Source organism: Myiozetetes cayanensis, unplaced genomic scaffold (assembly GCF_022539395.1).
Source record: "Myiozetetes cayanensis isolate MyiCay16 unplaced genomic scaffold, myiCay2020 scf6-25, whole genome shotgun sequence".
Lineage (NCBI taxonomy): Eukaryota > Metazoa > Chordata > Aves > Passeriformes > Tyrannidae > Myiozetetes > Myiozetetes cayanensis.
The window spans coordinates 46,010,096-46,037,233 of record NW_026087853.1 but is presented as its reverse complement, the minus strand read 5'-3'; the positions used below and the strand labels follow the sequence as shown (position 1 = coordinate 46,037,233).

The following is a 27,138-nucleotide window of genomic DNA, read 5'->3' as shown; positions in this document are numbered from 1 at the left end:
TGCTGGGCATCACTGCAATCCAGCATGCAGAAGGTCAGGCAGCGCTGGAGGCCAAAAGCAAAGTGGACACTGAACTGAGCATACTTCTCTGTCAGGTACTAAGAATACACACTTCTAGATGGAGTTATTTTATCTTCAGCTGCCAAAGCCACACTGTTAGACCAGAAGGATGTAACCCATATGTGCAATGAGCCAAGGACATCTGGGATTTAATTGCAGGATGCAATGCCAACCTAACTCCCACACTTTTGCCTTGGCTTGTTCACACAAAGGTCAAGCACAGAATTTGGCTCTAAAGTATAATATTTATTTACTTCCTTTTCATCTCCCACTCCTCCTGACTCTTTCTCTTCTTCCTGCAGCTTCTGCTCTCTACCTTGCTCCTGTTTATTCCCTATATCTGCACATTCTTTCTGCTTCTCCCTATTTTTCCTTCCTTGAAGCATTCCCAATAGCTCATCTGCCTTAAGTTTTCAATTTTCACCTTCTTCTTTGTTCTGTCCTTTTAAAGGATAGAAGAATTAACACTGATATTTTTTGTGTGTGCAAGCACTAGTGTTCAGAGGGAACACTTGCTACATAATGGTGGGACGAAGCCAGTTTTTGTATTATCAATTCAAGCTGCCTGCACATTCAGATTGATGTCACTGCACAGGGTAACACACGTAAGGATTTCTCTACCACCGTGAGGAACTGAAATTTACTTTTCAAATAGGTAAAACATAGCTTTTGCAGAACCTTAGTATATAATTTGTGCTACCACAGTATTGAGCCAAGAATTTGATCACACTACTGGAAACTATTAACCACCTTCTGACCATCTGTTAATGGCTAAGTTAAAAGTAGCTCTCAGCATTGCTCTGAGACCCTCTGAAGTTGGAGGTTTCTAAAGCATGCCTGAAGGATTTGAAAATCAGGTATCTTCTAGAGCATGTCCCTATTCTGGGATATTTTGGAGCTGGAGAAAATCTGGAAGGTCTATTGATGATGCAGCTTTTGATGGAGAAGTGGGCAAATGGCTCTTTGGGCGGGCAGAGGGCAGAAGCTGTTCAACTGGGGAATGCACTGGGAGTATCGGAGTGGGAATGAGAAAGGGAGGAGTAGGGTGGGTGCAGGGAGTTACTGCTCTGTCCGAATGGAGCCCGTTTATTGCTGTGATCAGAGGGATGGTCTCCCTCAGCCTCCTGGTACCGAGAGGCATTTCACCTTCCTGTCCCTGCTGAAGCAAGGTGCTCAACAGTAGAAATTACTTACCTGATAACTGCTGCACTGAAGGCTGGTCATGTGTGCTTAACAACTGTGCCTGAATGGTTTCTACTACCCTCTTAAAGCGACGGCTTGGACCTGTGAGGAGAGAAGAGGCACAAATGGCTGTGAGAGGAATGGGAGCCAAGTCAGTATACAACCCAAGCTGGAGGGGAAATATCACAAATATCTTCCCTTCATTGTTGTCCCCAAGAGTGTACTGACAGTGCCTCTGTCCTTCAGCCATAGGGACTGTGGTGTGCTGGACTCAGCAGGAGGAAGAATGGCTTCTGGGCTCCTTTTGTGAAGACATAAAAGGTAGTGGTGGTGGGGTTGTTTGTTTTAAACCCTGGGGGGGACATGTGGCCACCCAGAAGAAAAGGGTGAGTGAATATTTCTTGTCAGAAGGAAGAAACTAATGGCCTCACAATGCCCAGCTGAGACTCAGACGTTAGAGTGAAACACAGAGACAGTATCATGAGATATTCAAGATCTGATGCACAGAACAGCCATTTTAGCACTGATCGTGGCAGTGGTAACTTCACCTCTTTGGGAAGCTCTTTCCAGCCCTGCCACTTCCATCGCTACCAACACTATTTTTGTTCCAAATGTCCTCCTTTCCCCTGTCTGAATTTTCCCCCTGAGGCTAAGACAGTCACATTCTTTCCTCTGACAGAGCAATTTGCAAGGCCTCTATTATCAGCAAGGACAACGCCAGCTTGCACCCATTTTAGAGCTTTGCCATGGTTACCTGATAAGAGTGTGAAAGTGACAGAATAGATCCCATTCTCCTTTTGTGCCTCTCCCCCTTCTGTGTATGTTATGTCCACCTGGAACTTCACTGGCTTCTGGAAGACAGCAGGACCTCCCGTGGACTTATATTCTGCACGGAAACTTGTCTGTGAGATGACACTGTGACTGAGACTTGGAATCTGAAACAAGTTGGTAGAAGAAGACAGTAAAACTAGTGCATAAAGTGAAAAAATTGCAAAATTCTATTTATAACAGCACACATTTCCAGAGTGGATAACATTTGCTAGGTTTGCTTCTGGTCTTGAATTCATCAAGTAAAGTGTTCTTGTGAAATCAGTAAGAGTGTGGGTTGCTTGGCACCACAGAAGAATGCACTGCTGCTTACAGGACTGACCCAAATTTAAAGGTTGAATATTGGCAGAATACCCATCATGCTTATAAATGTACACATGTTGCTCAACTTCATAACACTCAGTCTTCCTTTTCCTACTCTTCTACCAGTTTTGAGAAATGCCTTTTTCCTGAGTAAAAACTACTATTAAAGGAGTGGGCAGAAAAGTCAGTGGGATATAAAAAGCACTCGAGTAGCCTGGTCCGATCTCATACCTGCAAATAACTTACTCAAACCACAACTCCTACCAATATGTAAAAGAACTCTGAGAAACTTTATTGTATCATGCAATATCTGTATCTTTAGACTCATGGTGGAATTTAATAACCTGCCTAACTTTCAAGCAGTTACCATTCACACTTTCTGCTAAAATGTAACATACTCACATTCTATTTACTGTTTCATAAAGGACCAGATTAAAAAAAAAAATCAAATTTCTAAATCTGGTCTCTAATTTAGAAGGAAAACCAAAGAGGAGTTCTTTGAGAAGCTGACTTTAAGGACTTAATTAGCAGGCTGTGACAGTGCATTTAAGTTTGAAGGTGGCAACCTTCAAAGAGCCAATTCACTGGTTTTGCACACAAATCACTCCATCCCACCTAAACCCAGACGTGGGGTATGCATGGAATCACAGACAGCAGTGCATGCTACACCCACAATATAAACCCAGCCCAGCTAAATGCATGAAACTGATACAGTAACGTGGCTGCTTCACACCAATCTGAGATGGACACCTCTGCATTAACTCCTTGTATGCTCGTATAGTTACAAGGGTTATGGCTGATTTTTTGGAAGAAATTCATTGCATCATGATCCTCTGTGTTTGTTACAACAAAGAAAACACTGTTCAGGTGTCACCTTGGGGGGCTCACAGCTTGCAGTGCCTCTGTCGGGGGTTCGGGGCCGCTTTGGGCGGCGAGAGGAGGACGGAGTACGGAATGGGGGAAAACCCGGACTGGATTTTCCCGGAGTACGGAATGGAGGAAAACCCGGACTGGATTTTTCTCGGAGTACGGAATGGAGGAAAGCCCGGACTGGATTTTTTTCGGAGTACGGAATGGAGGAAAGCCCGGACTGGATTTTTTTCGGAGTACGGAATGGAGGAAAACCCGGACTGGATTTTTTCCGGAGTACGGAATGAGGGGAAACCCAGACTGGATTAAAAAAAAAAAAAAAAAAAAATCAAGGGTTGGACTTGATGCTCTCATAGGTCCTTTCCAACCCAGCTGATTCTATGATCACAGAGATTAAAATGGAGATCAGGATTTTATGGGAAAAAAATCAATTCAACAAAGTATATAAGAAATTAAGTCTCTCTTAATGCTCTTAAAAAAGTCTAACTATGTTGTTGACTACCTTGATTTGGAAAAAATCTCTTAATTTAACTTTGTTGTGCTTTTTCTTCACTGCTACTTCTTGCCAATGATAGTAAGGATCTTCTATAGGAAAAAAAAGACAATTTCCCTCTGCTTTCTTAGATTGTATATGAACCGCATTTGCAACATTTGATACTCTGGTCACCAGAGGAAACAACCCTTCTTTCTGCCATACAGCACTGAACTGGAGATTTAAAGTAACAAATGCAGAAGTAAGACAGGATTTTTGTCTGACTGAAGCGGTGGAGGGCTTACCCAGCAAGGGAAGACCCAATCTGCCACCCAGACTGGTAACTGCAAGGTTAATTTGACAAAGGAGCAAATTGCTGTCTTGATACCGCACCTGCAGTGTGCTCTAAGTGCAGTGTTATTCCAAACACTGGCAACCTGGAGACCTCACCAAGAAGGCTAAAATCTATTCTCACGTTAGAGAGCATTATCTACTCTTAGAAACTCACACAAAGTCCAGTGGAGGCCTGAATCAACAGGTTATGTACCTTAAACCCACAGAGGCTGCACTTGAAGGAGGAGAGACCCTGTCCAGTAACATTTGGCACAAGGAGTCCTGGAACTGACCAGTGGGCAGTGCCTCCACAAGGCAGCTGGGGTGACTTACCGAGAGGAAAGCGTGGACTATATCAGCCTTAATGGAGCTTAGTGGTTTGTCCTTAATGACCACAAAAATCTGTTCTTCTTTCTCCAAGTTGATGAAGTTACCAAACCAGGATTTTTTGGCAAGCCTAACATGATGAAAAGAAAGAGATGGTTTAGAGTACTGAGCACTATTTCTTATTTCTTACACACCCCTAGCTGGAAAAAGAATTAAAAAACACACAAGAAAGTTTTGATAACACTCCAGATTTGACGTTATTGCTAATAGTAAGCGGAAAATAGTGTCAGAGAACATCCAGAACAACATTTCACTAAGTGAAAACTGGTAAAATGACAGACCACACAGTCTTAGTCCAGCAGCATGTGTCACCAACAATGAAAAATCAGGAGCAACAGTAACTCTTTTGACTGAGCCAATACACTGATTAATACTGCATATATAAAGCCCATATAAGTCAGGAGACACATTCCTGGTTTGTCTCCAGGGAACTATTCATTTCATGTGACAATACGCAGATCCTGGCAACACACAGATTTAAGTTCCTTCCCACTCAGTTTCAACTCCTTTGGTGTTATAGGACTTAAAAAGTTCCTTTTCTAAAGGTGTCCAGTTGGGCTGATGCCACAATCACAAGATCTTGCTTTTTAAAGCAAGCTGTAGATTTCACCAGACCTCCAATCTGTCAGTGAGTGAAGTCCACTCCCACACAGAGGGCCAGGACAAAGACTGTCCCATTCATTAGTTCCATTCAGGGTGTCTATATAATGAGTGAACTCTGGTCATCCTACAAAGGAATGGAATTTCAGTACTAAGAAAGAAGATGCCAACACCATGCAAAACACAGCTCAGGGTTTCCGCTGACAGCAGTCCAGCTTCACAGTTTCTTTCAGCACCAGGTAGTGGTTTCACCATAAAATGAAATTGCTCTGTTTTCTCACACTGATTGTATCAGTAAATGTTTGACTTTTTGCTTATTGTTTTACCAGTACACTTTGTTGACATTACCTTTTAAGTTAAACAGGCTAAAGGAAGAATTCAGGGACACGAATTTCAATGGGAAACACTACTGAGAACTTGAAGGTAGCATCTCTGACAGGTGTGGTTTTGAGGGGAGAGAAGATGCTGTTAGTCATGAGACACAGCCAAAGAATTGCTAGACCAAACTAAACTCAGGGAAAATTCCACTTATATCAGCCATATTCTAGTAGGGAAGAATTTGGCATGAAAATGTCAGAAATGAAAAGACCTGCCACGAAGAGATTGCCTTTTGTTTCTTCTACAGCATACTTTATAATGCCAAGTCCGGTTTGCAGTATGGCACAGAACAGGTTTTCACTCATTTTGGTGGACATTCACCACTCAGTGGAAGAAGACAATCTCTCCAGACAAGGAGAGCCATCTGCAGAAGGGATTACTATACATCAGTTTTACAGCAAAGCAATGAACAGCTGGAGTGAGTTATCAGTGGACTCACTTTCTGTGGCAAAGGCTCAGACTGAGGCAGAACAAGGACGGGCAGAGACTAGGAGAGAGAGGAGCAAACTAAGAAACTAATTTGAAGTCTAGGCCTTCAGGATAAAGAACAAAGCTTGACCTCAGTATTGTCCAGTAATTTGCACTCATTCCCCATTCCAGTCTGCTCCATGAATAAGTCGGCTCACTGCCCATTTAATGCATGCAGTAGAAAGACCACAACTGGAAGACCACTCAGCTGGGCAAATAATTATTTGCTTCATTTGCTGTAGGCAGCCAAAAATAAGAGTACAGAAGGATTCACTTGCAATTTGGTAAACCAGTGCCCCCCACTCAATTAAAGTGGGCTGGAAAACTGTCACTCCCTAAAATATTCATAGGCAGCTGTAACTAAGCCACTGAGCCAGAGATTAGCATAGGGAGCACTAAAGAGAAAGGGCCTCTCATTTAAATGGTCGTTAAGGAGCCAGGGTTAGAGTGTGAAAGAAAATTACATACTAATTAGCTCACGTGTCTCGCACACACCATAACAACTCTGCAAGCCCCTGGAGAGCTGGGGCAATAGCTCCCTGCATGTAAAGGGTCTATGCTCATTAGTAAATTAGCACCTGGTTATCTATCTAAAACGGCTGGTTTTCTTAGGCTTGGATGTATCACAGTCTGAACCAGGGCTGGTGATATGGACTCCAGGGCCCAGTGGGAGCATGGGCCTGGAAAAGTGTGCATATTTAACTGCAGATCTGCCATATTAAAATATGGCTTTTCATTTCCGTATTGTCATTTATGCTTTTGTTGGCCCTTCATTTACAGGTCTCTTAACAAGCACAGGTAAAAAGGGGCCCAGAACATAGGGTGGTTTTTTCCTGTTCAGCATGGTCTGGAGTCTCCAGAATCCAGCTGGGCTCTCTTCCTCAGCAAGGTTATCACCCATAATACTAACTCTGGAAGACTCACTGATAGCCTGGGCTATGCTCCAGCTTGTAAATCACTGGAATTCATTAAATAATTTTGCTGGTGTCGCATAAGATGGAGTAGATGCTAATGGCCTCTCCTGTTTCTGTAATGAACAGAATCAAGTCACAGCACACATGCACTGACTTCTACCCCTGAAACTGGCAGAACTATCTGCACTCATACACCTGGGGAATAGGTCCACTGAAGAAGGGACAGATTTGGAGTAAAAGAACACAATAAAGGTTTTTCTCCTCTTAAAGAGCATTAAGTGCTACTCACTTGGGTTAAAATGAGCATGAATCAATGATCTTCAGTATGCTGAATGAGATGCTCTAGCATCTCACAAGATCAGGCTGTAAGCAGTACAAAATGTACTTAAAATAAAGAATCTTCTCTTATCATGGCAAACCTTTTAAAGGGGGAATGAGATAGGAGATACATGGGAGAGGCTGGGTATGCAGATTACACTAGGGAATCTAATCAGGTGTCCAGTTGATGAAAAAGCAAAGAAATTAGCATGCAAATGGAAGCTGGTGCTTTATTGCTTCACACTGAATTTCTCACTCCTACTTTTGGAGTGTCTTGACTGCATTGCCTTCTGGAGAGCCTCACTGTGTTCCCTCTCTATCCCTGAGCACAGGGATCTGTAACCTCCAGAGGTTTACCTGCTTGGCATAAATAACAGCATTTCTACTTAAGCAAACGAGATTTGCAGGTTTAAAGCAGATGGAGCTAAGTCTCTTTAAATGTCATCCTGAACACATTTTCTAAGACTTTTTCACATGAGAAAGAACAGCACTACCCAGACATGTTAAAGTGTATTACCAAGTCATCAGGTTTGTTAAATGAATGGCAGTCATTGCTGTACCAGAGAGAGCAAGGACATGTATTTATCACTCAACCCATGAGGTCAATACAGCTCTTGATAAGGATATCTTACTTCTTACAGAAAGAAGAAAAAAATCCTAGAAAAAAAAGACATGGGGAAGTGGACACTGAGCAACAGACTTCTATCGTTAAAATATAATCCAGTTCATTATTTTTTATGACTTGTATTATGTTTACTGCAGAGTGCAGCCCAATTGAACTCATTAATTTGGCAATTATACAGAAAAAGAAAAAAGGGCCTTAGGCTTTGACTTGCATCCAAACTGCCTCAAATGACAGGCACTACTTCTCTACACCAGCTTTTAAGGAGTGAGTGGGAAGCAGAGAAGGCAATAAATTAATAGAAAAATTTCCAACAACTTACATACAATGAAGAGGAGAAATTTAATTCTAAAGGTTTTCTGTTTTAATGGCCTTAAAAACATGTGAGATGAGAGCATTGTATACTTCTTTGATAATGATGTGCTAATATTATGAAATTCTTTCATGCCTATTAGTAAATGCTCGAAAGTGTTGAAAACACAACATATTCCATCCTTCTTCCTGGATTTACTAATTTTACTAATTAGTAAATAGACCTTTACTAATCCCTGTTTCTCCCTCTTCTGAAGTCTTTATCTCTCCCCATTATGCAGCACTGTACATAGAGTGCACATCTTACACCTGATATATACCAGGTCTAGGGAAAGTTGTTAAGACAGTCACCAATTACAAAACTTTGAGCCCAAAATTTTCATCCAAGACCCATGAATATTTCATACAAGCATCTTAACAAGAGGCCAAATTGCCTTGGTTGGCAGGGTAATTCTATGGGCACTGGGTGCACAAACACAAGCTGTGAAAATAAAAAGGAATAATTTGGCATCTGTTGCATATTAGGAAGTGTTTGGAGCAGCACTCTGGCAGGGACCCCCAAACCTGCCATGCAGTGACGCACATTTGTGCAGTGAAATGGTTGAAATGTACGCTGACTTTCAGGAATGAGTCTGGTGAATATGAAATAGCTTCTCCATGTCCCAGTGCTGCTGCCTAGAATTAACACTGCATTCACTATCGCAGCCAAAGATTCCTCTGAATTATCTTAGCAGAGGCTTCTGCGTGTTGTCCTGAGGATGCACTCTCCTGTACTAAAAAGGAAGACTATTTACTGCACAGTTAGTGTCAGTATAAGCCACTGATTAGCCTCTCCACACCTGATCTACTTGACAAGCAAATGAAAGAAGAGAGAAGGAACATGTTAGAAACCCAGTAAATTCAGCAAGCTGTGAGAAAATGAGGTGGTTACTGGGAGACTGTTTCATTGCCTGTTGACCCCTCTGCCATTTCTGAAGTATAGATTTTATCCAGGGTCCTTATCAGAAGAATCATTTAACATCTCTACCCCACCCACAGGATAACAGGTTACATATACTGATCCAGAACAGAAATATGTCAGCCTATTACATTCAGGAAAGGAAATTACATTGGTATGTGGTAGATAAAAAAAAAGGTAGTGTAATGGCAAATTACTTACTCTGGGGATGATTCTGGGGTTAAATTAGACATCTCCTCTGGTGTAGGTACTGCCCACGCACATAAAGACGAAGAGAGGGAAGGAGAAAAGAAATTGATGATTCAGTACACCGTCCATTTTCTGCTTGTACACCAATGAAACAACTCTGGCATTGCACCCTCTTCCATTTGCCCACTGCCTCTGCAGACTGGTTCTGACATCTGAACATTGGTCATATGTCTCTAGATCACTGCATCTAATCAAGCGCTGCATTTCAAGGCTCACTCCACCCTTCCTTAAACCATTATGCAATCTTGCACTGGTTTCGGACCCAAACACCGTGCCAACATGACTGCTTTACAACTGCTTCAAAGCCGAGTTGGATGCAGTTCAGTCACTGCTGAAATTCTCTGCGGTTCTCTGACCACCTCAGAGACAATGTCACTGACCATCACAGCTAACTATTCCATGGCTGTGAGCTCCCTTTACCATGGGATCACATCCCGGTACCCTGCAAAACCACACGGTGTTGGGATAGTTGCTGCTGACCTCCAAGGATAATGCATGTGACTTCGGGTGCCCTTTGCCTGAATACAGAAAGCCACCTGTAACTTGAGGAAGGAAATTTTGCACATCTCAACACTCTAGAGACTTTGAAAACTGAAGTAGGCCAGCAGATATAAAACCACTGATTGTATTAAGGAGATTTTTACATCAATTACCAAAGGCGGTAAAAAAAGCATTAACCAAGATCAAAAAAAGCTTTGTTTCAGAAGGACAACTTTAGCCTATTGCCACTGGCTGTCTTTTTTTCAGCAGAAGGTTCAGCCTGTGGCTGTGGAGAGGCAGCAGAGCACAGCCACAGGGGAAATGGCAGAGCTTTAAGTTCACTGACAAAACAAGTGAAGAATGTGAAGTTGAATTATTTTTGTGGTCTAAGAGCCACAACAGAGATAGTCAGAGCTGTATGTCTGGAGTGTGAAGAGGGCTCTGGAGATGCTCTTGGAGCAGGTGCAGTGGCATGACAGAGCCTGCTCACACGTGGATTAGGGCTTGGCTGATGCTATCACTCTCAGTTTCATACCAATATTCACTCCCTGGTAGATGGAATTTGCAGAGCCAGACAGGTATCAACTTCCTGATGAACAGCTGCCCAAATCAGAACCACCTGTATGTTTAGGTGAGTACTCACCTTGTAATTTCCGACGATGGAAGCGAGGAGACCCCAGGAAACTATTCTTGATGGAGTTGAGCCGTGTCCTCCATGGCATTCCTCCAATGCTGGGGCTGGATGGTGGTGTTGGGTTGGGTGTGCCTGCTGGGCTCTCCTTTGGCGTATGAACAGGTGTCCCCTTGGGGGTAGGGAGGGGACTTCCCCTTGGAGAGGGGTGAGGGGTGACCTGTATGATGGGGATAGATTTGGTGCTTGGGTCAGTACTAGAAGGGAGCAATCTAACAGGAGACATAGGGTTGGTCTGTACTTTAGGAACAGCCAGCTGTGGGTTAAAGCCGGCAGCAGGCGAGCGGCCCTGAGCGTTCTGCACAGGGTTGTTCTGGGAAGAGGGGGCGCTGGCATTGCTGGTAGGGAGTGGGTTGGATTTAGTAGACTGGAGTGGTTTTTCAGCCAATTTGCTCTTGGATGGCAAAGTCTGCGTCTTTGGGTTGGGCTGAAGTGCTGGCTTTGGTTGGAGTATATGTCCAGGCCTGGAGGCGTTCCTACAAGCATCAGGGTCCAAGGAGACTTGGGGTCGGGGAGAGAAAGGGAGGTCGGAGGTCTGAGGGGGGATGAAGAACTTTCTGATAGGCTACGAGACAGACGCAGAGTGTCCATGCACATCAAAAACAGTGAAATACGCATAGAGCGGGCGAGCAGAGAAAGGAAAGTCAGAATAAAATCCATCCGAGTCACAAAGATGCACCATGTCACAAGGAGACACAGGAGATGGAGGTGAAGGGGTAGTGGGGGGAGGGATTTTGCAAAGAAACGAAAACAAACAAACAAACAAAAAACAAAAAAAAGACATGCAGTTAGCTGGGAACACAGCATAATCAACAACAGCAGCAGCGGCAGCAGCAAGAACAACAGTGTCATAACAGGCTTCATCATATTAACCATCACGTGTCAGCAAAGGAAAACAATAGAAAGAAAAATACAACAAAGGAACAGTAAATTAAATAAAAAAGAAAAAAAAAAGAAGAAAGTAACTAAGAAAAAAGAAGAGAGAAATGCCATCTCTCTGGGATTGTTCTGATTGCCCTGCAGTGTGAAAAGCACGATGCTGTAGGGAGGTGAGGAAGGGGAAGAAGAACCACTCAAGCCACAGACAAACTGAGATGTGCCAAGAATGGGACCACCTCTTTCAGCTCCATGTGCCCATATGCAAACCCAGTAGAGAGATGAAACTCAGAACAGGTGTGTGATACATACGGAGTGGCAGGTGATACACAGAGTTACTGCACACACCAGTCAGAACCTCTTTCCTTCCTCTTTACCCCTGACTGGCTAAAGCACACCTGAGTTGCAGCCACCCATTGCAGCAAGAGGAGGAAAAGGGAGAATAATGCCACCTGGGCATGCACTCTCCTCCCCTGACCTGGAAGGTTAAATTTCTCAGAATTTACTTGGAGGCTTCAGAGCAGGGAACACCACAAGAAAAATTATGAACTCAGATTGGCATTTGATTTGTAAACTGCTACAGCAAAAACTTCAGTGAGGCCTGGCAAATTTATTTATCTGGGAAGAGATGATATTTTCCATCAGACTTTATGCTTCTCCTGCAACATCCCTCATCTCATTGAAGGACAGCCTGATAATTGGAATTTCTGTCATAAAGTCTCAGCAATATTTGCCATTAAGTCTCAAGTCTAAGAAGAGGGTGAGGTGAGCCATTGCTTTGTAAGACACAGTTTAAAAAGAAAAAGACAAGTAAAGTTCATAATTCATCACAGAGGTATCAAAATGAGATTATGAATTTTTTTTTTTCTGAAACAAGAATATTTACACATATTAAGAGGCATTTTGGGAAACCATTCATACGTTGACAGCAAACAGCAATAGACAGACTTGGAAGGGTAGAAGCCTTTTAAAGGGATATTAGCAAGCTAAAAATCACATTTAAAATAAAACAAATGTCCTTACAAAACATTGCTGTTAACACCTTAGATAACAAGTACCGGAAAAATTGTAAAAACTGAAATCACTATTCAAGATATTTAGCTTTGGTCTACATTTAGATTATGATTTCTATAAATTATTACCTATGAAAAATTATATATCACCATTATTATTATCCATTCTTAACATCTAAAAGCTGCAATCAAGCACTGTCCAGACATATCATGTACATGTAACCATGACTCAAATCCCAGTCCCAGGTAAGCACACTTACTAGAGAGTTTACTTCCTGGGTTTGCTGGATTAGCACAATGTTGCCATATTTAAAAAATTGCAGGAATTTATTTAAAGCTTCATTCCTAAAATTGCTTGCAATAAAGTTTTGTAATTACTTCAAAGAACTTAGACTTAGGCCACCAAAATTAAAAAAAAAAAAAAATCACTACATCAAAAGATTTGTATTATTATTAGGATTGTAAAATTAAACTGAGATCTGCCATGTTGGTAAATTCTGATTGACAATGAGAGAGAATGGGGAAAAGATAAGGAAAGTGGTTAATTTGTGAAAGTCACTACCAGCATCTGAATATTAACAATTTGCAAATGACACCAATGGATAAAAGTCAAAGACTGTTGATTGCAAATGTCTCCTTGCAATTTTTGTATCTTATGTGTATGATGGTTTGAGAAACAAATATGAAAGAAATAAAAGTCAAATTCAACTCCCACTTGAGCCATTAGGAATTTGAAGAGGCACCCTTAATTACCATATTTTTTTATAATGAAATGAAGAACAAGATTACGTCTCTATTCCAGCTGGTGCCATGGGGAACACCATTAGCAAGGTCTTGTGAAATTTGAGAACTTTTAGTTGCTGCTGAATTCAGTTCCTCATAGAACTGAACCTAAGCACTGCATAAAATGAAATATGTATTTGCTTTTTAAAGTATGTTCTCTTTCAATAATCTAAGGTGCTATTAGAAGCACAGGTAAGGACTTAAAAAAAATATGATTTTTATTCCAGCATTTCCTTTTAAGCCTCAAATTTGACCTGTCTTAATATCGTTATGATCTGCTGAAAATGACATCTGGTTGCTAAATCCCTTTGAAGACTATTTAATAAACTGCCTATTAAGTAATAATGGTAAGATACAGCAACTATGGAACAGATCTTGTCAACCTTATTCTTTGATGTAGTCCTACTGAGATATCAGAAATTGAACCCAAGAGATCAATTAATGACATCAAGATTTAGGTTTGCTACACTGGATGCTTATTTTGTGCACAAAACCACTTCCGTGCTCCTTTTCAAGACATTTTGCAGTGGCATAAAAGTCCTCAGACCTCTGCTTCATTCCACTGACAACCAGGAGTCCCAGTGCAGAACGAAAGAAATGGATGTTCACTGGTTCCTGGCACTTTAAAGGCACAGAGGAGACCACAAATACATTTATGCCAGTTGCAAAAAAGGTAACAATTGATAGAAACCAAGAACATCTTTCAGAAAATAGTTTAATCAAGCAAGATGTTGGAAGCTTGACTAGTCTACAAACTTACACCTGACAATGTGTCTTCATTAATAAGAATTACAGAGAATCTTGCTGGGGAATTACAATTTCAAGTACCTGGAATACTGATGTTACCTTCCTATAACTAAGAGTAGATCCACAGGTGTATCCATACCCTAACACATGGAATATATCCCTTTCCAATGGAGGGTAGCATCTTCTCATGAAGTCAATGAAAAGTGCATAGAAACTCTCCAAAGACTCTGGGCCAGACAATCAGGCAACACAGATTGCCACAGCCCTACAGATTTCTTGATGAGGTCTAGACTTTCGTAAGCACTGTAGTCTTAAAGGGACTTAGCTGACCTTGTCAGGCACTAGGGATACTCACTCTAATCCCTAAAGAAGTTATCAAGAAGATGGAGGCCCCTGTCATTACACTTAGAAACTGTAATAACTTTGCAACACATGTACTGTGAGGCGTGTATTGTACTAGCTAAGTATCAGTAAGTAACAATATTTAGATGACTGTATGATTAAAAAGGGCATGTGAATGTACCTTATTTACAGGGCTTTGAATGTTCTTTACTCATCCTAGTCTGTAAGCTTCTTACTTTCCTTTTGAATTTGCAAGCCCTCAAATTTGTATAATTTATTTTCTCTGAGTTTCTAACAGAAGCTATTCTGAGGCAAACAGAAGACAGCCAGCATGGTTTGGTGCTCTACTGTGACCTAAATGAAGGCAGCTGTGAAATGGTTCCTGATTACTTGGTCTGAAGCCACACTGTATGCAGACCTCAGCTGGATATGGCAGTATTTAGTCATAGCAATGTTATTCTATGTCCTTACGAGACTGAAAAAAGGCAAGGGCACAGTGAGATCTCTGCTAACAGTGCAGGGAACATGTATGAGAAATTCTCTGCTTGCATTTGTAAATAACATTTCCCTCAGCACCCATGAAAATTTACAAGCTGCCAAGGAAAAACAAAACATCCCAGCTAAGAGTCACAGCTCTGGAGCAACAGATGCAGAAAGCATCAAGCATGTGTGAGTGAATTGGACCAACAGATCTTGAAGCAGCACCACTTACCCTTGGACTGCTGAGAGGACTGGTGGAGAGCCCAGATGATGCTCCGCTGATTGACCGAGACCTGAATGGACACAATAAGGAAAACATCTCTCAGAAAACTCAGACAAGTGATAACCTTGATCACCAGCCACCACAGGCACAGGCATGAAGTGAGGAGGAGGAGGGAGGCTGTCACTGGAAAAGCACATGACTCTTTCCTTTTCCTTCCTTTCACTACTGTCACATTTTTCAGTTGTCCCCCCCACTCAAATCAAAGAAATGCTGTTGCTCAGGGAAAATACTATTAATCCCTTTTGATTAAGGCAGTTGCTCCTTTCTTTTTGGCCATCAAACACATGGAAGCAACTACATCTGACCTGTGCAAGCTGAACTGCTGAATTCAAAAGGATGGTGAAGACATTCATATCGGTGCTGAGAATTCTGTTTTGCACAGACCTGGTGATCACAGAATGAGACTTTCTCTGTCACGAGCAACATGGAAAAGCACCGTGTTCACAAGACACAAAGGTAGGGGATTATTCCAGATAATAATTTAAAAAAGTCTCCTTGACCCAAGCACACAATCATTTCCTATGTGATGACTTCCCACTGAAATCAAAGATCACATTGACTTAACCCCTTCCAGCTTCTCACTGATGGTTTTCACATCTTTGCTCTCCAGCAAGATATCTTGCTGCTGCATTAAACAAGCCAGGCCTTCTCAATGGATAACGAGTTCTGCTTTTGTTGATAACTTTACTAATATCAAGATAACAGCTCAAGTGCCCTCAAAAAGAGGCCAGTGAAGGAACAGTAAACTGTCCTATTTGCTGAACAAGGTCACCTATACTGTAATGCTCTTATGCTCTCTAGCAAAGGCCACCAATGAAAAATGTCAGTTATTGACAATAAAATGTGCAAATGTGCTATGCTAAACATGGTGAAAGAGCAGACAGGCCAAACTGCACAAACATTTCAGCAGAAGAAGTTCTAGGAGGAGGGCTGCTCAGCAGAAAAAAAGCCACACCCTGTGTATTGCTGTACATGAGTGAGCCCCAGAGGCAGCTGCTTTCTATTCTTTTTAAATACAAACTTGAAGACTGAAACATCTTATAGGAAAGGACTTGGCTAAGAATCTAGTTGTTCAACAACCACCATGCAACAATATGTCAGTACAGCAAACCTACCAATGTTTCACGTATAGTAAGCGTCACAAAAGCAATTACTTGCCTTCAGGTAGCAAACATGAAAAGGTGAAATTCCTCTATATGCTTGGAAAATGGAGTGCATGGGTATATGTGTATACCTGTGTCTATGTGTCGGTGTGTGTACACACATCTATATTAAAAATTGATATAGGTCAGATAGCTGATGTGAGCTTATCCATAAAACAAATTTAGACCATAAACTGTGTCAGTTTACTCTCTTCTGCTGTAGAATAAAACAAAAAAATCAGTTTCTCAAGTGTTCTCCTGACATATATTGCTAAAAATATTTGAGCAGTAGAATCCTTACAAAATCCGTGAACTGCAAAAGAGGAAATATTTCCAAGGAAAGAATAAGCTACAACTGAACACAATGGCAGGTTCTGTTTTCCCTATTTGTATCCTCTGCAGAAACTATCACTAATGGTTTTCTTTGTATCTCACTGCAGTTAGTCCATCACAATAAACTGGTGAAATGCAGAACCCCAGTCTCGGCCAGATTAAACCTAAATTGGCACCATGAAAATCTCGGGCACTCATTCTGTGGAGAAACTCCCCACTTAGGTTTTAACTTGTACCCTGCTACACTCTGCCCATCACAGTGCAGCAGTAAAAAACTAGAAGCTCACTCTTGGCATTTTCTGGTACTCGATTAAACCTAAATTTTCACCATCATGATCTGAGGCACTCATAAAGGTTTATGCAAAGTAATTTTAAGGGAAGAACCATCTGCTCCACTTTCAAAAGGCTGCTTTATGTGCCTTTCCTATAACTGAAATAGTTGACTGCATCACAGACGTGTCGTGCAGATGGGGAGCAAATTAGTTAAAAATCTTCCTTGCATGAATCATCAGGAAGAGCTTCTTCCAAAGCATAAATTGCAAGAGGATCCTATAGAGTATCTTGGACAAATGTGGAAGGCATTCAGGTGCCCAGAATTGCAGTTAAACACCAACTTACAGTTAAAGGAGATGTTCCCACCAGCTCCTAATTGTGGTGGGAAAGTCCTCTCTGACACTCACCTGAATGTCCAGGATACTTGATTAAAAGTTCCAATCTGCTATTTCTTTTTGCAATCAGGTGTTTCCAACAGTCCTGAATTCTCCCTTCCCAACCCTACTGTCTCCTATTTTTTTTTTACAAAAATGATCACACACATGGAGGGCAAAATATAGCAGCCCCCACCTCCCAATTCCCAGTTCCTTATTGGAAGCAATATTTGAAAAATAGTTGTTGTGTACTGTGTTTTCATCCAGCCTAGGAGCCTGAGGCAGGGGACATAAGAGAGAGTCAGTATGAAATCCTCTTAGAAATGCAATCAATATCCATATGACTGCTACTGAATAAGCTTTATTTCTGCTGCTGATTTATATGCAAAATAAGTAAGAAGTAAAGTAGGCCCTATAGCAAGTTTCAGTTTGTCCGCACTGGAAATTGTATATAGGAGCAGTCAAAAGATTTTAAAGAAACCTCTGTTAATTTTAAATGTTGGGGTGAAAAGAGAGCTGTACATTTTCAGAACTTTTCCTCCCTCACCAGAAAGTGTTGCTATGGGTTATGACACCCAGACTGAAGAGATCTTCCTCGCAACTTTTTCAATTTATCAAATCTCCCATAACGTACCTTTATAAATGGGACACAGTTTCCAAGCTGGCTATAAAAACTCAGTACCCTGGCCTACCATGTGGTTCTATACTCCAGTACAAAAATGCTAACAGGCAAAAATGACAGATTTGTCCCTCTCATCAAGATCACCTTGGCTCAGCAATGCTATAATTCAGTTTGTAAAAAAAACAACCACATGCACTGCTCCTGTATCTCAAAGTCAGGTGGACAGAACTGGGACAGGGCCAAAAGAAAGTAATGAAAATGCTGCATTATGCTGAAATGCTGTAGTGAAAGAACAGAAAATTTAAATTTTTATCCCTCTCATGAGAAAACGAAAGTCTGAGGCCCTACTAGCAGCACATTAGTATGGCAGACTTTCATGTCTTATGTGTAGAAAGAGGAAAAAAACATGATATTACCTTATCTCCATGGCTATGAACTGAATTTATTCAGTGGGAAGTATCTGTTATTGAATAACCTCCTAAGAGTCTTTAGAGGCATTAAATGTTATTGGAAGTATTAAATTTGTAATTATTCCAATAACTTAATAGTAAATGCAACAATCCAGGAAACTATGAACATTTTGTATGGCTCATTTTGCTCTGTGTTTTGCATTGCTGTATGCCTGCACACTAACTCAATGGAAGTCATCAAAACATTGTTGAAAATACAAGCAGAAGAGTCAGTGCAGTTGCTCAGATAAAGAGCATTCCTTCAGACACAATTGCCACATTTAGAGACGCAAGGAGAGAGTCTTTAGTCCCTTCCCTGGGAGCAAGTGACACAGTTGTTTTTCCAAGCCTGGAGGGAGGAATTAAAGAAAAACCATAAGGAAGCTAGACCCAAGCTTAGGAGGGGGAAGATGCAGAGGGCACTATAAACATAAGGTGGACACTGAGACCATTGCAGGCTATTCCTCTCATTCTGCAGACTGACAATAATCTGGAGATGTCTGAGCTATGAAAGAGAGAGGCAAAGGACTGAAACAAAATGTGCACGTGTGAGCTGTAGTTTGTAGCTGTGATGATTTTATACCTTATGCAATCTATTTGATACTTCAAAGCATCAAAGTTAAAAGGTACTTAGTTTTAAAGCATTTTTAAACTCATTTTAGCCAGCTGCTGTCAAAGAGGAAGCTGTGCTAGGCCAAATTCACGTCAGACCAGTGTTCTCCTGCTGGTGAAACCGAGGGGCTGGAATCCAGTTTCCAGCTGGTTTCAGAGAACCATGTAATTTCTTGAGAGCAGTAAGGAGTGAAGGGCTGAAGCCTGACACTGCTGAGGTGCAGACAGAGAGAAACACAGAACAGACAGAAAAGCGCAGCTGACCTGGTGACCATACTATACATATAGCACATGTACAGAGCATCTCTACATAGCCTTTCTCTCAGATTAGTTTTCAAGTTCTTTAAACAGTGCATCTGCTCCTACACACCAACAGAGCATAAAGGCTTCACAGCCACATTTAGGTCGGATTCAGCATTTGTTTTTTCTTCGAATAACCATTTCACAGAATTTTTTCTTGCCATCAAAGGGGAGTTTGGTGCCTTGTTGCAGTCCCAGCAGAACTTGCTTTCATAGCACAGTTTTACCAGGATGCTGAATACAGCCTCTTAGCTGGTCAAGCTGGAGCCATGCTTCCAAGAAGGGGAGCCTGCAGCATGCATGCAGCATGCAGTAATGCATCAGACTTGTGTCCCTGGGTGAAATGCCTTAGAAATTTTGAAGTGGTTTCCATGTGTAGTTTTGAAACTCATTTCAAAAAATATCCAGCCATCCCCTTATTTGCTTCAAGTGTAAATTGGGTGGAATTTGATACTCCTCTTTCCTTGCTCACTCAAAACCAAAAAAAACTAAACCGAATTTCAGGGTATGAGACCCCCCTGAAACTAACCTGAATTAATATGCCATAGGTGTGTTAAATTTCATCACTATTACTCGTGGGAGTCGAAAAGATACAAACTGTGCTTCCTTACTCCCTGATTTAGGGAATATGAATAGAATACTCTTGATGTTTCACTGTCTTACAATCCCAAATGTTCAAATAAAACTGTAACAGCTCTTACTGGGAATACTTGTGCTTAAGTCAGAAGGTCTGCTCATGGTAATAACTGCTTGTAAGATGAAGCCTTGCAAAGAGTACAGAGAAAGGAGTGCAGGTGTTGGTAACACACCTCTTTGTCCTTTCAGCGCGTACAGAGGGTGATGCTGAACAGCACCACCCTCCTTAGTTGGCCACTTACATTAGAGTTCCATTTATAAACGGTTTAGAAAGAATTAATAAACAGTAAAGCACACTACAAACATGAGAAGTAAATGTTACTGGTGCTAATTAGCTTTCTCAATATGTACCCTCTCAAGAAGCTTTTAGTATAGTCTGTAATGATACTACAATGGTTTTATTAAATCATTTATTAATATAATATTCTCCTTCTCCTAAGTATTTATAAATGGAACTTTAATTTGAAGTGTGATTGCATTCTTAGTTGTACCTATATTGTATTTATTGAAAATAAAGAGCTTTGAAGATATAGCTTTCTCTAGGGCCATCTGTTCACCTCTTAAGAAAACATTCTAAAAAGAGAGGGAATACCCAGCATTTTTTTAATAACATGGATGGGATTCAGTTTCATTAAAAAAATAAAAAAAAAAGAGAGAGAGAAGAAAAACGGATAAATTAGGATTAAAATTAACTGGAGGATAACAAACAGATATAAAAGTGCTAAACAGAGAAGGAGGTTTCATTCTCTGAGGGTATCCTGGTACCTGCACAGTGTCTGAGGATAGTTTTCTGTATCCACAGACATTGAAACAGAGGGAAAAATAAGAGAACAAAAAAGAATCCAAAAGTAAATTATATGGAGCCTGAGTACAACATGAAAGCTCACAAACACACACAAAAGCACCAAAAATGCTTCTTCCCACATCTCTCTCTCTCTCTCTCTCCCTGCTGTAAAGCCTCATTCACTGAAGAGTCTGAGCCTGTACTGTATTTGTAAATTGCAAATGAAAAGTTCTCTCTACAAGATACAACAGGTCCCGCAACAGGAATAATCCAAAACTAGAGCTTACCCCAACGGATCAGCACTCGCCATCCTCGGAAAGGAAAAATGAAGAGAGAGGGAGAGAGAGAGAGAAAGAAAGAGAGAGGGGTGTGGAGGCAGGTGGAGAGAAGAGTAGGAAAAGCAGAGTGAAATACTGTTCGGAGAACTGAACGGTCATAATTATTGCCACTGGTGCCTATGTCTTCAGAGACCAGGAACACTAGGGGGACAGTTTCATTTACCAGAAATTAACTTTTGTCCCACTCACAATATTGCAGACCCATCCAACTTTGGCACTGGGGAATACGGAGAGGGACATGCTAAGGGTGTAGAAAAAAAATTCCCAGCCAAATCCCAATTAAAGTAGTCAGCAGAGCAATGGGGTTCATACTTCATGCTGCATTTCTTTTCTGCCTCTTACAAAAGGCACAGTTACATCACACTGTTATCAAGAAAATTGGGGTTTTTTTGTCCCCAGTTTGCTCAGTGCAGTGTCCCTCTGTCCCCCAAGCTGGCCTGGTAAGAAGTACTTTTTTTGCCATGAATGAACTGTGAAACGTATTGGTTATTAAAGCATGCATTTCTGAGCCAGCCCGGGAGCCCAGGGTACAAGATTGTAGCTCAAGCTGTGAATCTGCTTTGATACTGCCTTATTAGTCATGATGGTCTTATAGTCAGGAATTCACATCAGCTAGAACATACCAGCTCAGCAACCCAGCACTTATCTCTGTGGATGCCATCTTGTGCTCCAGGATCTCATTTTTCATTTAAAATAAATTCAGTCTCTGGGTCTTATGGGTTGCAAAGGAAATCTTTCAAATGTGAATGCAGAATAAATCAATGCTGCACTGAAAAGAGTCTGAAAAAGCAGTTCTAAAAGCAGACTGAATCTCTGGCATGTTGACTTTGAAGGCTAATGACAATTGAAAACATCAGTATTCTTAATTTTTAACTAGTAACCAACACATTCAAAATGGAAAAGAATAGTCAGGTTATTAAGTTTTCAGGGGTGCAGATAAGCAGTTTCAGGAAAGCGTCACCACCTTTTCACATTAACAAAGATTAGATTAGAAATAAAAAAACAGTTTGGTGTTATTAAGCCAAATTATTTTCAACTTGGATGCAATGCTTTTTTTCCTCTCTGTCATTTTCTCTCTCTCATTCTCTCCATTTTTAATAACAGGCTCCCAAGCTGCCAGAGCTACCTCTGGCTGGGTGAGGAAAATCCATTCTCCACAAGACAGTCTCCAACAGAAATGCCAAATTTAATATATGCCCAGTAGATTTCACAGTTTACTGCTCAGTGCAACTAGCCATGCCTCCAGTTACATCAACATTGCAAGTGCTGGGCTGGGCAACCAAGGCAGTTTTGAGAACAGTTAAAAGGAAAACATAGTTAGAATAGGACAAAAAAGCTATAGTGCTATGCATTGATAGAGAAGTGGAAAGAAGCATTACAATAAGTTCTTTTTCATGTCTGAGTGACACTCCATTTATATTTCAGTCTGGAGTGTAAATTTAGGTAAGATATAATTCATATATATACAAATATGCACATATTTAGGGACAAATGCTGTCCTGAATTGTACCTGTACAAATCTATCTACAGTGATGTAACTGAGAAGAGCAAATTGACACCCATTGTATACTGGAACCTGTGTATATATTTACACAGAAAATACACCCATATTCATACATGCAGAATAGTAAAACGTAAAGAGAGTGGGTGCAAGAAGGTTCAATAATGTTTCTTTCAAGTCATTTTCCCAACCGGGAAGGCATTGAAGAAGTTAACAAAGAGAATGGAAAGCAAATTGACAATAGGGTAAAGAAAAAGGGAAATGAGGTTTTAAAAAAATGAACAATCCCAGGACACAATAGACCCAGAAGCGCAGACATGTGCATTCCCTACAATATTGAAGCAAGTGAACTACGGAGCTGCAGCAACCCAGATACAGAAGAAGAGAAGCACTGAAAGGGGGGTGAAAGAAAGTCAGAAAGAAAGAAAAAGAAAAAGAAAGGGACAGTGGCCTCAGCTACTAAGACAACCATGTGCATCTAGAGGGAAGGGACCCTTAAAGATGCAGTATTCCTTTAAAAAAGATATCATAAAATTGGACAATTAAGCACTGGACAAAAATTTAATGGCCACCCTGATTATCTGACCCTACTTTGCTGGGGTTCACTTTGCTGCCAATCCCTTCTTTTCACGTGGTTGTGTGCAGATCTAGAATCCAGGTTCTTCCCACCACTGAGGTCCTTCATTCTAACTCTTAGAAGTGTGGGGGAGGTAAGATCACAGCAAATGCGATCCTCAAAAAATCAGCCTGGTCCTTGAATGAGCAGGACCTTGGGTCATCCTTGTGCAGTGCTCTAACCTTCCCCTCCTGTTGTCTGAAAAATACCACCTTTGAGAGGGAGCACGAAACGCCTATGTGGATTTAACAAATTCCCCCTGAAATTACTGAAGGGTCATTTCCTCTGCTACTAACACAGCTGCAGCAGCTGCCAGAGATGGACAGAGGGACAAGGAATGGTGGTAGGAACATCTGCTGAAAGACCCCTCTCTTGTAGCAGATAAAATTTCTGCATTTCTCTTACTGGACCTGACTTCCAATTACTCTGAAAAAGCTCATGTTTGGACTAACTTTTAAGGCAAGAAGTTCCACATGTTCAAGAACAGAACTTACATATAGGGGGAATCAGAAAAGGAACAGGAATTTCCATGTCTATGTTAACAATCCAGGAAAGCCCAGGCACTACAGGCTGTATAACCACTACTACTTCATGGCTGTGAAACTAAGAGGTTGCTAATAGTTCAGGTCCAACGTTTGTGGGTATTTTGGCATCTTAAAGAGGGTGCTTTACACACCACATGAGGCACAGTCTCTCCTGCAGATGTATGATGGTCTACACTGTGGCAGGTTCAGGACTTGAAACGCTGCCTACAAAAGATTCTCAGCCTGCAAAAGGCCAAAACAGGGGCTGTCCCTCACACATCCTGCAAGTCTCCTGGGGCTTAAAGGCCATACTTATCTTTAAATAGAAAGATTTTTATGAAAGGAGGAAATGGAAAGAAGAATGGTTTGCCAAGTTCATAGGTTCCTTTAAGGAAGCCATTGCTTCTCCCTTTTTGAATCATATGCCACACTCCTAACCTTTGTCAAAAATGTATAAGAAATATATTTTGATGAGGAGTTATCCATTGGCATGCCAGCTTTCAACACAGAGAAAAATTCTCTTCCTCTGAGACCAAAATTTTAGAAATAATATGTCCACTAAAAACCTTCCCAAAAGTCTAAACTTTTTTTTGTGTTCATGGACACAAGTCCACCTAAACTCCCTAAATTTAGTGGCCTGTTTGTCTTCCTTTGTGCCTCTATTCACAGTCGGGAGCAACTCTTTTTGTTATTCTTCACCATCTGTCACTTGAACTGTTAGATCAGAATCATCCTCCAAAAAGTCTTATCTTCAATCATATTTTCCTCTTGTGTCCTCTGGGTAGTCTTAAGGAGTCTGTCTCTTACCTATACCTACTTAATATTTCGCTCTGTCAGACTGAATTTCCAGATTCCTACCATTGCTGTCACTGGCTCAGTTACGCTGCTGTTTCTAATGCGGGAGTGGAGCTCTCTGGGCTTTCCTAGTGTTTTATATTCCAATCCTTCCCAAGGAAGTCTTTTACAAATACATCTTTTACCCTGGGTATCCTCATTCACAGCAGAACTGAACCAGAAATAGCAGTAGGATGAAATTTTTGTGGGGAAATCATTGGTACAGTCCCAGGCTGTATTGGGGATAGCCTCAAAGGAATGGCACTACACAAAAACATGCGTGGTGTGGGGCTGTAAAAAACCACTCTTTTTGCTTCTCTCTGAGAGAGAATAGAACAGCTCTGTCCCCACACGGAGAAGGTAAGTACTGCATCTTTAAGGTCTCAGCAGTGAGGTAAAGGAGAGGAACATATTGTCAGTGTTTATACCTTTCTTCTTTGTTGAATTTGGGATTGGCTTCAGAGATATCCAGGCTTTTACTGAACATTGTTTTACTATGGCAGGAACAAAGCGAGAAAACAGAGTTACTACTGTGGACATTTTTATAAAAGAGAGTCACCTGAAGCAATGCTGGACACCCAGCCCCCCAACCCATCCTCCCCCTTTTAAGCAATGCTCTGAAAAATCTTTCTTTTACTTTACAGCTACGGCTCACACCTACACAGTGCTGAAGTTCATTATCTTCCCCTGACTTCTGAGGTCTGAGATGACTTCCCCAATGCATAGTTGTAAACCTTGCTCTCCTTTATCCAATTTAAAACCCAGGTACCATCTACTTTGTCACATTGTCCAGGGAAAACAGAACATGCCTGAAGGCATAAATTGTAAAGCACTCATTACTCAAAACTTTTCTAGAAGACCTCAACACTAAGCACAATCTGGGAAAAGGTTAAAATCAGGCCATAGAGCCTCTTAGAGGAATGGTAATACATTTTGTATTCTAATTTGTAGGGTCCATTACTACTTAACTCCCAATTCTCTTTCCTATACTCAGTGTATAGAGAAATGCCCTTCTTTTTCGTATTGGGTCTGAATCCCTGCAGCTTAGAAGCAAAATTCCCTGTGCTTTACTAAAAGGGCAGCTCTCTGCAATATGTTTCACTGGTAATCTGCTTCACTGTTTCACAGAACACTGCTTCCTAATGTTAGCTGATCTTTCATGCAAGCTCTCCACTTCAATAACTAGAAGAAAATGAATAGTTAATGAAGCCCATTTTAGAATGGTTTTTGGACTCTCACAGCAAAGCAGCTGAAAATTTCTGGCATATCTCCAACAGATTCTAGCTCCCATGGAATTCTTCCTAGTTTGTGTGATTTTAGCACAAGGGACAAATTAGCTGGTGTTACGCTAAACTCAGAAACCATCTCTTTTCTTTTGACATTTCAATGAAATATCAGATAGTCTGAGAGGTGGGGACACCAGAACAGCAGAAGCAATTAAGATAGAATTACGAAGCCATTTAGTTGACAACTAGCAGGGAAATCCAAGAATTAACAAAACTTAGTCACCAGTTTTAGGGTGGCTAAAGTTTGTGCATACTAACTTTGCCATACAGAAAGACCCAGTGGAGAACACTTGGAGAGGTCAGCACAAGCATTTCGAGGAGCCCGTAAGCTCAATAAGTAGCCTTTGTGCTGAGTTCCCCTCATCCATTATTCAAACCTAAGTCACTGAAGGACTATGTTTTTCACTTAATACTTTCTCAGCCTGTAGAGTTGAAGGCTGCCAAATTTCAGTGGAAAGATATGCTCTAAACAAGCCAAGACCAGACCCTTGTAGGGCCCCCATATGGTTACCAAAAGTACCGTTCATCACACAGGCATGTAAACCAGAGGTTATAGTATAAATCCTCTCTATGCAAGCAAACATCTGTTTACTACTGGGAAAGAGGACAGTAGGACAGAAGACACTTGGGTGTGTTTTGCCCACAGGTTAGAGGTGTATCTTTGCCAGCTCAAGAAAGAAGCAATGGCTCTTTGTCTCTGGATGTTTACACAAGTCATCTGTGTCTAAACAAGAGACCTGTTTCCATTGGTCCACCTTCCTAATACTGTAGGATAAAAGCACTGAATAGTCATCTCTTGAGACCAAATCATCTTAAAAAAGCATCCACCTCTGGGATCTAAACCCTACTGCTGTAAAATCCACTGTCAGTGGGTCACTTCACGGAATATAGTATGAGACTAGCCATTAAAAATCCCCATTCGTGGTGGCAGGCACTTGTCATTTTATTACTGACTGTTCTGACAGATGGTGCCCCATCAGCAATGCATCGTCCCGAGACAATCCCCATGCAGTGGTGTTCGTTAATGAAGCCAGTTCATGTTATAAAAGACTGTGCTGCCAGAAACACAAAATGTGCTGTTGTCATCTGTGCATGTGGATGGTATGAATTATGGAAGCTCACACGTGGAGTAAAATAACATCGTCCCTTTAACCCCTTCAAAAACAAGCGCTACCATGCCCATCATCATCCATCATCATGTTATTACATCCCTTCTTCCATCCTTAATCACACCTTTATGTCCATTCCTGAGTTGTGGCATGCATTGCCCCGTATCTCTTTGTGCCTGGTTTTCTTCCTCCTTAAGCCACAGCCTTTCTTTATTGATATGTAGCCTGGATATGCCTCTGCTCTGAACTCGACCCAGACCTTTTGACTTCAATTGTTTCCTCATGTGAAGAACTGAGAGAGACATATGAAAGAAATACTCTGGACTGCAAGACACAGCTTTGCCTCTTCAGGCTTTTGAATCCAAAGTCAAAGCTGAGAGAAAGCTGGAAGAAAAGGTTTCAGCTCTCAGAAAAGTTTGTGATAAATCTAATACCCCCTGTTTGTTCCATCCTGCT

General features: G+C 41.2%; 1 protein-coding gene across 16 annotated transcripts in view; it reads right to left on the bottom strand.

The window, feature by feature from the left end:
• BRSK2 (BR serine/threonine kinase 2) overlaps positions 1-27,138 on the bottom strand; it is a 315,174-nt gene that overhangs the window by 21,461 nt on the left and 266,575 nt on the right. For 8 of the 16 annotated variants that reach the window (XM_050335983.1, XM_050335980.1, XM_050335984.1 and 5 more), the window contains exons 13-20: positions 24,716-24,781; positions 20,762-20,785; positions 14,899-14,959; positions 10,378-10,585; positions 9,207-9,255; positions 4,382-4,505; positions 1,997-2,177; positions 1,255-1,344 (exon numbers count right to left, since the gene is read on the bottom strand). In XM_050335983.1, the coding sequence (XP_050191940.1) occupies positions 1,255-1,344; positions 1,997-2,177; positions 4,382-4,505; positions 9,207-9,255; positions 10,378-10,585; positions 14,899-14,959; positions 20,762-20,785; positions 24,716-24,781 (803 nt within the window). Of the gene's footprint in view, positions 1-1,254; positions 1,345-1,996; positions 2,178-4,381; positions 4,506-9,206; positions 9,256-10,377; positions 10,991-14,898; positions 14,960-20,761; positions 20,786-24,715; positions 24,782-27,138 lie in introns of all 16 variants that reach the window. The other 8 variants (XM_050335985.1, XM_050335981.1, XM_050335988.1 and 5 more) reach the window with 3 other exon arrangements.